Here is a 15569-nt window from a genome sequence, read left to right on the forward strand (position 1 = left end):
TAGGTACATTATTGTATTGCGTAGTTTTAGGAACAGAAGACGTGACATCGCATAAACATTCAGAAAATTATGCAATCAACAAATTCGAAAGTCTCATAGATCAAAATCTAATTTAGCAAAAGATTTGTAAGTCGGAAAACGCGTACAGTAATGTGTTCTTTAGATCAAAAACACATTTAAAAGAAGTTAGATTGGCTTACTGAAGTTGGCGTGCGGCCATATATAGTTGGAGCCTTTTCGGCGCCCCAAAGTCAGCCCTAATCTTCAAAGATTTGCCGCAGATTGTTTGCGAGCATTTTAGTCCATCAAAATATGACAGGGGGAAACTTTCTCTACATAAATTTCAGAACACGCGGAGCACAAAGAAAACCTAATTGGATGTTTTCTGATATTTGAGATATTTAGCTACGTTTATAAAAATACACTTGAATTTTTAATTTTGATTTCTTTGACTCTCGGAAAGTAATTTTCAAATGGTATTCCTATTATACACATATTTGTGGCCAATCGGGAAAAATTAAAACACCTAAATTTAACACAAGCTTTATTTGTTCAAAACCTATCCATCCTTAATTCGTTATGTATATTTACGTGAGTACGATAGAATCGTTTATATTTCATACAATAATTCACACTTGAAATAATAATCAATACATTCTCTGTTATTAAAAACATCCATTGCCTTTACTTATTGATAATATTTACAATATATGACGCGTAATTTAAACTTAGCAATTTGGCAACGTTTTTTTTACGATAATCTATACACGATAATTACTAATCATGTTTAAACTATAATTGACAGAAGATACTTGGGCATTTGAGGAAAACGAACATAATATTAATTAAATTTACCACTATATGAAATTTAGTTTTAAGCACAGCTGGCGTAAAATAAATTAAATATCTTCAATTCAATTATTAATTTATCACAGCGTACATGAGGTTACATAAGCGCACATGAAATAATTCCAAAAATCCTATATCTACACATTTTAAAATTCATTCAGTCTTACGCTATCTATTATTTCAAATAAATTACTATTATATAATATTTAGTGCACGTTATACTGTGTTGATAATATAATTGTGCAGTGAATTTTACTAGATTTTTCACGGTCAAGCAGAATACCATAATTGGATATTTAAGTAAGTTTGTCTCCGACAAGAATGTCTTTTATTCTGCTACACCGTAACTCTTAGTTTAAGGAACTGTTGTATAATATATCATAATATCCTATATTATAATACGTATAAATTAACAACAACGATCATAACGAGTTAAGTCGAATACTAACTATATATATATATTCTGGATCGTCTACAGTTAAATATTTGTTATCTAGTAACCTGTTTCATCGTTTATAATAATTTCTCCTCCAACTGATTTGTTTGCGAACAGCATTTTGGTCAAAAGCATTAAGCTCAGTTTATATTAAATAAATAAATTTAATGTGCTCAAAATATGATCAATGGAATGGTTTTTTAATTTATATTAAAACATTTAACATAAAATGGACGTTCTCCATCACTTTGATTTAATTGGATGGCATCTTTTATAATTTTCCAAGTAAAGTACACCATCCTTCAACTTAAATGAACTCTGGGGTTTACGTGAATTTTTAAATTGTATTTTATTTTCTATTGTTCTATCTATGATTTTGTAACGATCAGTTTCAGGATCTAAATTCAGTTTATTTAGTTCATATTTCACAAGTCTATTTATTCCCGAGTAGTACGATTAAAAACAGTTTTACGTTTTAAATTTATCCGTAGTTTGTTTGTCGAATCGACTTTCCAATTTGGAAGTGTTAATCGACCTTTAAGAATTTCAAATAAAAAGAACGAAAGGTGACAATGGTAAGATTAATAATGTACTTTAGAATATGACAATAATGGTCACTATTCATTTAAAAAAAAATTAGACATATAGAATCTGTCATTATGTTAAAAGTATTAAAATATTAAATACTTTCTGAAATGTCGAGGTTTTTAAATATGGCTTTAAAAGTAAAACTGTTTTCCAATCGTCTTAAAATATATTAAATTAGTAAAATAGTCAATCTTAGATTTTAGATGGACAATCTGGTTTTATTTGACCTCGTTACACATAGCTTAGTATTTTGAATTAGTTGACAAAATCACATAGTGGACAGCGACTTCACTAGCATAAATAGTTAAAATTTAAAAAATAAAAAGTAAGAGACGTAAAACAACACAATGCTGTAGCTGGTTCTTCTTCGGTCAGCTTTACCTGTGAATGGAAAGTTAAATTTTAAATAATGAATACAAGTTGTTCCAATATAGCATTTCGTTTTGAATGGCCCGCCATTTTAACAGTTGTCATAAAAGCTGTCACTTGACAGTTCGCGAGTAAAAGATACGCCATTAATAAAATTAACGATATATATGTAATAGATTAACAGAGCATTAAAACTATGAAAGTTATGGAAATTACACGATCACAAAAAACCAAAACATTTTTGGTTCGTCGTAAAGCATACTTTTTCGGTTAGCAATTGTGAAACTTGTGAAAATTTTTGAATTATTTAATTACATAAATAGATCGTTTGCTAACGATCTTACGTCTCTCAAATCCCATAGACACCACAGCAGCTGTGTGTAGCTTCTCACCTCGACATATACAATGTCTAAATTACATCGATACAATGGCTGTCCTACTAATCTCCAAGCCAAAAGCTTTACTAGCTAGCTTACTTCGCAGCAGAAATACGTCGACGGTACTCATCTGTGGGACTTTGCAACAATGCAATTTGCGATGGTGATGATTATATAGCGGTATGCAGTAGTATAGTGGTGTAGTATGTATGATGGTTATGTAGTAGTTATTATACAGTACAAAAATACAAAACATCGATCACGCTAATGACATTTTCAACATAGGTTTGAGATACAATATCCGAACAACAAACTTAATATCGTCGGTAAAAGCAAAAAAATATTATATATAAAATGATATATAGACGATATGTACAATGCCTGATAAATGTAAGAAGAATGATACAGAAGTAACCGGTTAATCTATAATAGCTAATATGAATAATAATGAATCAATTCTAATAGCTGGACAAATTTACTCCTAAATATTCTACGCATTTATATTTACTTAATTTTGTTATTTTTCTAACCTTTGTGGTGAAGAAAAAGAAAAACGGTAAGAATCTATGTATTAAACAAAATGTAAGCAGAAATTGAAAGTTAAATGAATATTATTGTGTTATCGCTATAATACATAGTTGTTTCAACTTCTTAGATTAGTCCGTTGGTATCGCTATGAACTAAATCAGTAGTTCAAAATAAGAGCAATTAGTTTCCTTTGTGCTTGTGTGTCAAATAAGTTATACAAAATAAATGAATCACCTGTAACTTGTGATGCCCCTTCAACCCAGTTGAAGGTTGCCTTCCCGCCCCCTTCATCAGTTTTCTGTTTGCCTTTATCAATCTCATTCAAGTTGGATTGATATTTAGTACCTGTTGTTTAACATTAAATTATTTTAAAACAAAAAATCGTAATATATACGAAATAAGTAAACAGGAAAGTAAGAAAATAAAGTAACACGTCTCGTGAAGTATTCAATATGGCAAGGGACCGGGCAGGCGGCTAGCCGACAGCTAACAGTTATTGAAAAGTTGAGCAATATTGTCGAGTGGCCGGAGCGCTCGTAAATTCGTAATGGGTGCAAAAAATAAAACAGAGCCGACGGCTGATGTCGACGCCGCCGCTGCTACCTCGCAAAAACAACCAACCGCAAAACTTATCTTCCGATATCATTGCGACCGAAATGGATATTTCGAGTTCTGAGATTATGTTTAAAATGTAGTTTAGGTATATATTAAACTATTCAGACCTCAATTTTGAGTTGCTAATATTATGGGATACAGACGTCGCATCGCTTGAACTTCGCGTTAACAACGCTTATTAAGAGTTTGCAACAAGAAAAGCGGCCGAAGAACACTTGGCTGTAATAGGTTGTCGCACAAGATGTTGTCCGGCGTCCAACAGCATGTCGGGGAAAATGGCTAACTTGCAATAAAGGGGAAGTAATGACGCGGACCAAACAAGTTATGACTATGCTATTACGTAAATATCAGATCCTTTCAATATTATGACAGCAAAGTATTAAATAGGTAATCATTTTATATTTATTCTGTTGTGGACTATATTCGACACTCTGTTTTGATACTTAAATATTTATTGAACAGATGCATTTCAAACTGATTTTAAATATCAAGTTATCGCTTTTCAGTGTATGTAGTATAGGTATACGTAAACAAATTTTATGTAGCTTTAATATTAACAGGACATTACGAGGCACTTCGTGAACCGTTTTGTTAGTATCTTGACGATTTGTTTATATTTTACGGCCGAACATAATGTTTGAAGCCAGTTAACAAACTACTGATAGTAACTGACGACAAACAGGTCGTCGTAACACTTTATGATCTATAAACAATATAACGAGCACTAATAACTGAAACAGCAACAAACAATGAAAACGAACGGACGATGAAACCGTACAATTCGTAAAGGTATTATTATCTCTTAATAAACGGAATCGTTCGCGTAAAAATGTTGTTCCAATACATTTTATCGGTTACGGATTTAATGAAATCATTCGACTGCGGCATTTTTATAGCTCTTTTAATTATTATACGCGTAATGTGCACCGATACGGACGTTCGGAGCCGTTTTCAATATTCATGTATCCGAATGAATTTGTTTTAAATTGTGAGTTTATTATTTAATACAACGTTTACCTTTGTCTGAGGCGGGAGTATCTCGTCTAGGCGGTCGTGACGGCGGTGGAACGGTCATTGCATTAGGATCTGGAGTAGTCGTCGGTGGCGATGAAGCTACCGAAAATAATTATATTAATTTCATTATTAAGTTATTTTGTGAAAAAAGTTGAGAACTAATATTAATTTATAAAAAATAGTCAAGTTAAAAATACACTTTGTTAGCTTTTTTTTATTTGTTCTTTTTAGTTCTTTTTTTTAAATTGAGTAACACATGTTAACACGAATGCAATGAATACAAACTCGATGGATTTACTAGCTGTCATGAAGGAGTTCCGTTGTCCATCTTACATGTCGAACACAATCACTTTCTATAACGTTATCATGTGAATGCCTAATTGTCAACTTTCATGATAATACAACGTTAGAAGTGGATAAAAATCGGACTTAGAGATTCGGTTACATTTATGGATACATGAAAATAAGTTGATTGTAGTAAGCCTGCAAAAACACACCATGAACACTACACTTAATGAGCTTGTTTACTTACTATAAAGCCTTATTGTTCCATCGGATTCGCCTCTCGGGTTCTTGGCGACACATTTGTAAGTTCCGTAATCCTCGCTCGTGATGTGTCTGATCAATAATTTCATGTGCGTCTTGTAAGCGAGGGCTCCGACGGTGTTCTCCATGTGATATTTAAGACTTTCATGTATCATGTGGCCATCGTCTCTCGTCCAATAGTTCAGTGATGTCGGATGGGCCTCGGTGAAACATTCTAATGTTACGTTGTAATACAAGGGAGCGCCGACTAGTTGATGAGGTATCCATAACATAGGAGGGACTGTCAATGGAAATTAATTATTATTTTCTCATTGCTTTTCTAATAACATTATTAAGAATAATTTTATACGCAAAAAAATCCCAACACAAACATTTTCAAAAGCCAGGGAACGGTTGATTAGTTGCATGTCATAATGTCAGGGAAATAGTCAATCTACTGTCTGACACTATTAAAAAGGGTTATGATAATAGCCCCATGTGTTATTTTTGACAATTTCGTCAATCAGTTTTCGCAATTGTTCTAATTAGGACTCCTCTTGCTGTGTAATTATTTAGCTATAGTGGGTACCGGAGCCCATAGACTAGCCCAAGGTGAATGTTCTCAATCGTATTTAGATAATACCTGTTCATATATGTTCAGAATATTATGAGAAAAATAATTCTATGAAGTAAATACTCACAATCCACGCTGACTTTAACACGCTTAGAAACGGTCGGAGGCACTCCGTTACTGGCGATGCAGAGATAAGCTCCCATATCCAAACGCGAAATTCTTAACATTTCCAGAACTTCACCTTCCCACTCCAAAACTAAGGACGATACCAGAATCAAATCATTGATGAAAGTATAATTATGTGAAATTAGTTATATAGATTTTTTTTTTTTAATTCATAAAATTAATAATTTAATTTTATATAAAATAAAGTGTTTTATAAAACCTTCTTGTATTGGCAACCTTGATATGTGTGCAGAATTATTTAATTTAGTAAAACTTACAAACCTAAATCAAGTTAATAAAAACGAACGAACAAACGAAAAATCAAACGAAAATTTTCATAAACTTAATATTCCACATATTTAAAATAAACATATAGATTGTATAATATTTAAATTAGTACTTAAGAAGTTATCTGCTTTTGCTTTTATAAGTGCTTAATGCTATAAAATTGGAAAGAACAAAAAGCACCTATTAAATACTAGTAACTTATACAACAAAAAAGTTAAGAGACGAACAGAACACCTTACCGGAATGGCCTTTAGTGATGGAGATTCTCGAGTTGTCATCCCGTTTCCACTTGATGGTAGGCTTAGGAGAGCCATTAGCGCGGCATGTCAGGGTGACGTTGGCGCCCTCCCTGACGATAACATCGCTCGAGCTCAATGAGTCGTCGATAGTGGGCGGAACTGAAAACAAACAAACCGCATATTGCCTGCTAATACATTGTCGTTTCAGCCACAAGTTTCCTAATAATTTTCTATTTCTTTTTTTGTTGTATATGATTGGAATTAAAATTTCTTAAATGAAACATTAGGTTTTAAAAAAAACATAAAAGTAATTATAAACAAAATAATTATATAAAGGTTTATATCTAATTCTAGAAAGGCGATTGCGCTCAGAAAAATCACGAACAATAAAAACTAAAATTGTGTCGAGAACCCGTTAGATAGCATGATGAAATATGCTTACCGACAACATGCAAGTATCCGAACTGTGTTTTAGCAGTAACAGTGTTGATCTGACACATGTAGCGGCCTTTATCTTCTTCTCGGACGTCAGATATATGAAGAAACCACGTCCGGTGCTTGTCATGTGTAACGCTCACACGGGGGTTCCTCGTGATTACGTGATTGTGAACGGTCAATATGGCCGACTGCTCGAAGTGCATCCATGCTACCTGTTTAAAGTTCAAAGCTTTTAAATGACTTAATTACACAAAAAGCTCCCATACAAGTCGGATAACAGATCATGTCTTATCATAATTTGTCATAATTAATCTATACTAATCTATACTTAATATTATAAAGAGGAAAGGTTTGTTTCTTTGTTTGTATTGAATAGGTTCCGAAACTACGGAACCGATTTCAAAAATATTTCACTGTTTGGAAGCTACACTATTCCCGAGTGAAATAGACTATAATCTTTTTTGTAAAAAAAAAATTGGGATCCTTACTAAACCTCCAATAATGTAACCCAAGGTGTAAAAAAATACCTAAAATATTCTTTACATCGCGTACCCTGCGAAAGCTGTTGATGATAGAATAAAATAATGTAGGTACTACGACTTTGTAGAACATATTACTACTTACAAAAAGTGTCGCGACAGCATATGTCTAACTATTGCAGTTGTTATGAAATTTTTGTTAAAGACCCGAGCGGAGCCGGAGCGGGCCGCTAGTGTATTATAATTTGATGGGTGAAACTGTATCTTATTATATAATAATTGGAAACAAATCACGCACGGTCATCCGCCTTCAATTTAGGATTCCCTGTGTTATGGGTAATAGAGTCTGACAAACATAATTATATACGTTTAAATACATACATATATAGACAATAAACACCCAGACAAAAGGCAAACAAACCTTTTCATCACACAATGTTTGCCCGATGCGGGAATCCAACCCACAACCCTCGGCACAACACCCAGGGGTGCCAAGTACTGCACCACCAAGTCTGCCACATATATGTCAGAACTCACATTAAGAATAAAAAAAAAACGTTAACAATTTACTTCAATCAGCTGAAAAGTGAAAGATTTTCACCACGAATTTTATAAAAAAACGTAAGGTACTTCATTGGAAGACGTAATCAAAATTCTTCAAAAGATATCTCGTCCCGTATCTATTCAGAGGCAATGGTTCCGAAAAGTTAATTTTGTTTCAATACCTTTTTACGAAACATCTAAAAATATAAGGGTATGTGGGGGTGTGGAGGACGACGCAGCTCCATGATTTCCAATCGTTTTCTCAATTGGACAAGTGACGTAACGGAAATTAAAGAAACAGGCGTTTCATTGCAAATGTTTCTTTCATCAAAAAAAGCTTATCTCTTAAATTATTACCTAATAGAGTTCTAACGTTCTCTTATCAATTGATATTTTAATCAATATTCGATTTATTAATATTTACAGTAAATTTAATTCGGATTTTTACAACAAGCAAAGTTTCTTATTAGATCAAAGGCTGTATAAAATCATAACAATCTTAATAAGGGAGCGCTGACGTCGATACTGAAACTTTCAGACGCTTAAACTTTAGCCATCGTTGAAGGACAGGTTGACATGCTTTAACTTTGATTTAAAAAGAAAATCTCTTCAAATATAGGAACAAGAATACAAACCACTAGCATCAACTAATCCTTTGATAACAGTTTGTTAATGACATTGGAATTTGAATCATAATTTCAGTTTATGATGGATAAAATATTATTATTCTAGATTTGCATTTCGATTTGAATGCTTATAATTTATCTTGATATTTTTTATTGTTTGAGTGAGCGAACTTACAGCACACCTGGTAAGTTAAGTGGTTTCCGAGTCACATAGACATCACACCGAAATCGATTAAAACTGAAATTAAAAATTAAAACGAAATTGCAATTCAAAGCAAATACAAATTTCTTAGGCGCTTAAACATCATCATATTTAATGACAGTTGAAATTTGAATCATGAGTTATTTTTATCAAGATTACGGTTACAATAACGGGAAGTTTGAGGGTAAAATTCGTGCCGGGTCACATCTTACCTATCTTAAGTGATGCGGTTCTCCGCTGTCTAATTTATAATGGACTTGAGGAAACTTGGGCCATTTTATTATGCAATGAGACGGTAACCCCTCTAATGACGACGACCTGACTCGTCTTCCTAGCCTGAGGCTCTGATATTAAGCAAAATTTCTTAGTTATCGTTTAACATAAAAGTATGTTATATTTAAAAACGTGCGCCTGGAAATTTATTACTTATTTAAAATCATAATAAGGGATATCAGGGCTCATAGGTAACAAACACTATTGAGCCTAATTCTGTCATGACCTAATCATGCCTATCAGTTTGAAGGACAGTCGGCTTATACTAAAATTGTCTTTCATGTCTCGAGTATTCACGTTGTGATTCTCTACGGACTCCAATAACAAGTTATTAAGATGTGAACTGTGAGTTTTTCTGCCCATCTAGGTAAAGACAACTTCAAGGGAATTACTGGTGGTAGGACCTCTTGTGAGTCCGCGCGGGTAAGTACCACCACCCTGCCTATTTCTGCCGTGAAGCAGTAATGCGTTTCGGTTTGAAGGGTGGGGCAGCCGTTGTAACTATACTTGAGAACTTATATCTCAAGGTGGGTGGCGTATTTACGTTGTGGATGTCTATGGACTCCAGTAACCACTTGACACCAGGTGGGCTGTGAGCTCGTCCACCCATCTAAGCAATAAAAAAATACTCCCATTAAAATCTAGTACTAATCCATGTATTTTACTTGCTTGAATAAAGCTTTCAGTGAAGAAGCTTTGTGCAACAATACTCCTTATTATTAATAGACGAAAGCGGAAGTTATTTTTGCATTAAAATTTGGAAAAACTAACGTTTACTTTTCGATCTTGGATAGTATTTAGAATCCTTAAATTTTATTACCACTATCCTCTATTACTTTTTCCAAATAATAAAGTCTGAACTTAGCCACTCAAGTAAAGTTGAACGTATTTTAAGGTTTTTCAAGAAGAAATCGAATACATAATGAGTTAAGTCGATTTCAGGCGCGGTGTATGTAAATCTTATCTCGGTAATTGTGGCCGGCGTCTAATCTAATCGCACGCGGTGCGCCTCTCGGCCCCGCACAGATTTAATTAAGAAACACAGTGTACTCGTCTCCGCCATTCGTCCATTCCGTCCATTTCGATCAACATTGCGTATTAGCTACTTCAACAAGTAATTATAAAAGGTATTTATTTATTTTATTAGGCTCACAATACACATCACAAGCTAAAGATACATATAAAACACAAATAAAAAGAAACAAAATCTGGCTTGCAACATAAGTTATGTGCGCACGACAAAACAAGACATATAGTGCTGAATTTGTATAACAATGTTCCTTACAATTATGACAAAACAACACAATAACAAAAACTAATCTAACGAATAATGTAAGGAAAAAAAATTTATTCACAATATAATACATTAAACAATTACATTAACCTACCTATTAATAAAGTGGAGGATGCCCTTGAACATTTTTCTAAACGTAACTAACCTACAAGTAAAAATATCTAACTCAGGTGACGACCTTGCCAGTTCGTTATAGGTACGACACATTCTAGGGAGTCTTTCCCGCAAGAATTAACATGACAATAATTACTCGCTTGTGTTCACCGATGAAGCCTTTATTGTGTATTTATTTGTGATCTCGCGCATGTAGCTTTTATGTCGTCGTGGTTCAAGGATAAGGACGCTCGGTGTACCCTTAGCTATTTAATTATGTCGATGTTCAAATGGTACAGGCAAATACCCATTTTTCTAATGAAATATATGGATAGTTGTTGCATGTTCACGAATAACTTTCACGATGAAGTAGTAACGTCCTGTACAAAAAAAACAGCATAAATTGTAATTTGCGTAATGACTTGAAAAAAAAGGTAAAGTCTTGCGCTCTCCTTGCTTATTTCAGTAGCAGTAATTAAATCCACTTTATGAGCAGGGATAGTTCTAATACTATTCAATTGTGACTTAAACCTCATGTTTTGGTGGGTGGCGGCATTTTCGCACGGACATCATCTATAGAACTTCTGTAACCACTCAACACTAGGTGAGCTATGAGCTCCTTCACCTGTCTATACAAATAAACACAAAAACGGTCCCTTGCGGTACGGTACTTGTACTTGTACACGGTACTTGCTTCGGCAGTACATATACTAAAATTGGAACGATACAGAGAAGATTAGCATGGCCCCTGCGCAAGGATGACACGCAAAATCGTGAAGCGTTAGGAAGGTTAGGAATATTGTTCTTTTTTTTATAATAAATAAATTAATTATGAAAATCAACTGTTCGAACTGTTTCCAACTCAAAGCAGTCATGCCATCCAGGTTCAAAGGTGGGACAGACTTCTCGTCGCTTGAAACGCGAGTTCCGCGCGTCAGCATATGTCCACTGTCTTGCAAAATCCTCTATCATGTTAAATTATATATGTTTATATATTTATTTCATTCTGATTCTATAGAAACGGCGTTCGGATTCCAACCTTTCATACAAAATATATTTAAAATCGAAATCATATTTAAATGTAAAGATTTTGCGTTCAGACAAAACGTTTTATCGCAAATCCAATATAACACGAAAACTTGTTCTTCAAACTTCTCTTCAGCAGTTCGAACAATTAAGATAAAATTGAATAGGAATTAAAATTTTATAAGCGGTTCGCAGATAAGCGTTGAGCGTTGAACTTGACGAAGTTCGCAAATCTCATAGCATGGTTCGAGGGCATCGCGAAATAAGTATCCAGCGAGACTGCAAACACTTCCAAACTTGCGTTAGTAACTTTGAAATTCTCAAGAGAAATAATTTTTTTAATGTAACTATGTAATTCTCATAAAACTAAACGCAAGATCTCATTCTGGAAAACTTTCTAAGATACTTTTACTTGTATGGATTTTATACCAGATAAGTACAATTGCAACTTTGAGACATAAGGTCTAAAGTGTCAATCTATACTAATATATAAATCTACAGTGGTTTTTACGGGTATTTTTTTTTCGCTTAGATGGATGGACGAGCTCACAGCCCACCTGATGTTAAGTGGTTACTGGAGCCCATAGACATCCACAACGTAAATGCGCCACACTTAATAATAATGACAATAACTAATAATGATAATATTAAATGCCCAGCGAAGCGGGCAAGTACAGGTAGTTGTATTATAATAATGGCTGTCAAACTGGAATGCATTACTGCTTCTTGGTGGTGTAGTGGTACTTATATAAGCGGGTTATAACGGTAATATATGTGGTAATACGCCTCCCGTCCTCGCGTAGCTGAAATAGCCCCTTAGGCTACCAGCGAATAGGTAGGGACAAAAATGTCCTATCCCAGTAAATCTGAAACCATGACCACTATGATCTATGCCTGGGAGCTTCAATTAAGTCATTATTTTTTGCATATACGTTATATAACATTTTTTCTGAAGTAAAAGTAAAAGATATAATACACTCCCTGAACTTAATTGCTAAGCGGAGTTGTCGGAAGTGGCAGATGCAAATATGATTCGTAATAGCTTCAGCGGCCAACTAATTTCGTTCGTCTGCGGATCCTAATAGATTTAAGCCTTGATATCGTCCATCTTGTTAGTTGAAAATTGCATCATTTTATGATAAAATTATATGCATATCCACTGGATTTACAGAAGATAGTGGCCTTCTTCGTTGAAATTCACTTGAACATCATAATAATATATCACTGGGGGTAATAATGTTATATTACAAGATTTTGTGAATAGTCTGTGTGAAGATTAAGTGAACGAAAACTTGTCTAAACAAATGTTTTTCTTCATTATTGTTCTTTCGATATGTTTTTTCAAATAGTATAGTGATTGAGGTGTATCTCATTTATTTAGAATTTTGAAGTTGATTAATTAAGAAAGAATATACATATAAACCATTTACAAATTTGCTTTGTTTGCCTAACGTACACGTTCTACTGGACATCGTAGGTCATAGAGAGATAACTAATCATAATGGCACCTGCAAGCTAAGGACGAAACCTTGAATTTATTTATGAAATTCCTAATGTATATTTTTTTTATTGCATGGGTGGTTGGACGAGGTCACAGCCCACCTGATATTAAGTGGTTACCGGAGCCCATAGACATCCATAACGTAAATGTCGCCACCCAGCTTGAGATATGAGTTCTAAGGTATAGTTATAGTTACAACGGCTGCCCCACCCTTACGAACCTACATACGAATGCACCGGACGTCTTATCCTTTAGGCGACGACTTCAATCAACCGGATACGATCAAAGTAACATAGAACTTGAAATTAGAGCGCTAGAGTCAGTGCCCCTTTGCGTATTTTAAAGGTCTGCCCCGTATCCTTTGAAAAGAGACTGTGAGTTGAAATAAGACATCAAGTATGTAGCCTTCCGTCCTAACCTATTAAAAAGCCTCATCATATACTATGATGATTTATGAAAGATTTTAACGAAAAAAATGACGTAGTTTCTTAACTCTACTTGAGAGGTAAAGTTAGAGCGACCTATTAACTCGTTATCTTTTAACCACCTTTAATATCGGCCCTTCTTTTTATCTTAATTGTCGAGGTATTAAGGAGGAAAAGTTGAAGTTCGGAGGCACCGCGGGAGATGTTCCCATCCCTCAGGACATGCCTCGAAGGCGTCGTTTGATTTATAATAGACCGGTATGAAACTTCGCCCATTCTGGCGCGTGCCGCTCTCGACCTCTTTAACGACGGACCCTATCGCCGCAGGAGATGATTCCTAGACGTGTTTAACAACATTACGACAGATTTAATTATGAACGTTTAAGGAATCTCCATGATATTTTCAGGTTTCTGAAGTTAGAAAATTTACACTCGTTGCTTTCTTTGAAGTTATTTAAGAATTTTGTACTTAATGTTTTTTAGTCTTGCATTATAATATTCATCCTGTTTATTTATATCGCGAAGTTATTATGTCTAGTATTTTGAAACGTAGAACAGTCGTATTAGAGTAAAATTGAAACCGTAACCTCGTGTTTTAAGGTGAATACGTCATTATCTAATCTCCGGCATGGTCTACTAAATGAGCGCAATGGGCAACTTTATAATAATATTAATTCGGTTTCCATTCTATCTCACCCATTTTTGAAAACTCTTTGATTTGAGTTATTATAAAAAAAAGGATAATGTTTTCTATTTAATTCTAAATATATTTCGCCCATTACCACGTTCGCTTAATTTTCATTTTATATTCTACTAATAAAACCATTATACGCTTCACTATGATTGGATGAAGAACAACAATTTCTTTAAAATACTCGTGCGCCACATGTCGTACATTGATCGTACTACGTACGTATGAAGGGAGGGGTAGCCGTTGTGACAAAACTTTTTTTTTTTATTGCCATTGTAGGCAGACGAGCATACGGCCCAACTGATGGTGAGTGGTTACCGTCGCCCATGAACTTCAGCAATGCCAAGGGCAGAGCCAAGCCGCTGCCTACCGCTTAATACTCTCCACAAGCCTCGTTTGAAGAAGGACATGTCATAGCGCTCGGAAAACACCGTGGAGGGGAACTCATTCCATAGCCGGATAGTACGTGGCAAAAAAGATCTCTGGAAACGCACTGTGGATGACCGCAGTGGCTCCAGGTAGTATAGATGAACTCTACTCCGGTGGCGGGCGGTGCGATGGTAAAAACGAGACGTTGGTATCATCTCGAACAATTCCTCAATTCCTCAGACTGAGACCTTAGAACTATATCTCAAGGTGTGTGGCGCATTTACGTTATAGATGTCTATGGGCTCCAGTAACCACTTAACACCAGGTGGGCTGTGAGCTCGTCCACACATCTAAGCAATAAAAAAAAAAACTAAATTATAGCCTATGTAATAATTCATGTATAAGTTTTTACATACTGAATTTTCATCAAAATCCGTCTAGTCGTTTTTGGGTGATAGAGTAACAAATAGCCACTATCCTCACAAGCTTTTGCATTTATATATTTAGGATGAATTCATCGCTGGACTCCACCATTCTAACTAATCGTCGACAAAATAAGCCAAAAGCTTAAACAAGTTCTATCTCATAGTATGGCAAAGTGAATAGATATTGAATTAACAAATCTTGTATGAGACAGTATCACAGTAATGCATTTCTGTAGTCGTAGGTACATATATCTTTTCGAGACGGCTTAGCTTATACCTGCTAAAAGCCCACTTAGAAGCCTCTTCAACAGCGGATTTGCGCCAAGGACTCTTAAACTTCTCACGAAATCTGCGACCAATAAGTTATTTTTGGTTTGATGCCAGTTACATTAACTTAGATAGCCTTAGATATGAAATGCTATGAAGCTGTAATAATTTTTCGTAAGTTAATAATTAGTAAAAAAAAAACTTCCATTCGAAATATTTTAATTAATAGATACTAGTGCAATACCAAGAACGAATGGAATCATTAAATTCCGAAGGGTACGAGTGCTCGGTTATTGAAATAAGTGCCCTGTGCAGTGCACATCTTGACTCAGTTTGCTATTACTGCAAAC

The 15569-nt window shown here is 34.6% G+C and overlaps 1 protein-coding gene and 1 non-coding gene across 2 annotated transcripts in view; one reads left to right on the forward strand and one right to left on the reverse strand.

Moving 5' to 3' along the window:
- Positions 1-530: 530 nt before the first annotated feature.
- LOC101741021 (lachesin) overlaps positions 531-15569 on the reverse strand; it is a 117844-nt gene continuing 102805 nt past the window's right edge. Inside the window, exons 3-9 of the mRNA XM_038011144.2 lie at positions 7010-7217; positions 6568-6726; positions 6003-6131; positions 5309-5602; positions 4780-4875; positions 3382-3492; positions 531-2254 (exon numbers count right to left, since the gene is read on the reverse strand). Of these exons, the coding sequence (XP_037867072.1) occupies positions 2178-2254; positions 3382-3492; positions 4780-4875; positions 5309-5602; positions 6003-6131; positions 6568-6726; positions 7010-7217 (1074 nt within the window). The 3' untranslated portion in view covers positions 531-2177. The remainder of the gene's footprint in view (positions 2255-3381; positions 3493-4779; positions 4876-5308; positions 5603-6002; positions 6132-6567; positions 6727-7009; positions 7218-15569) is intronic.
- On the forward strand, positions 11202-11308 carry LOC119628591 (U6 spliceosomal RNA). Its single transcript, XR_005244755.1, has one exon. It is a non-coding gene; the product is annotated as a U6 spliceosomal RNA (small nuclear RNA).

The sequence above is a fragment of the Bombyx mori genome, chromosome 5, assembly GCF_030269925.1.
Source record: "Bombyx mori chromosome 5, ASM3026992v2".
NCBI lineage: Eukaryota > Metazoa > Arthropoda > Insecta > Lepidoptera > Bombycidae > Bombyx > Bombyx mori.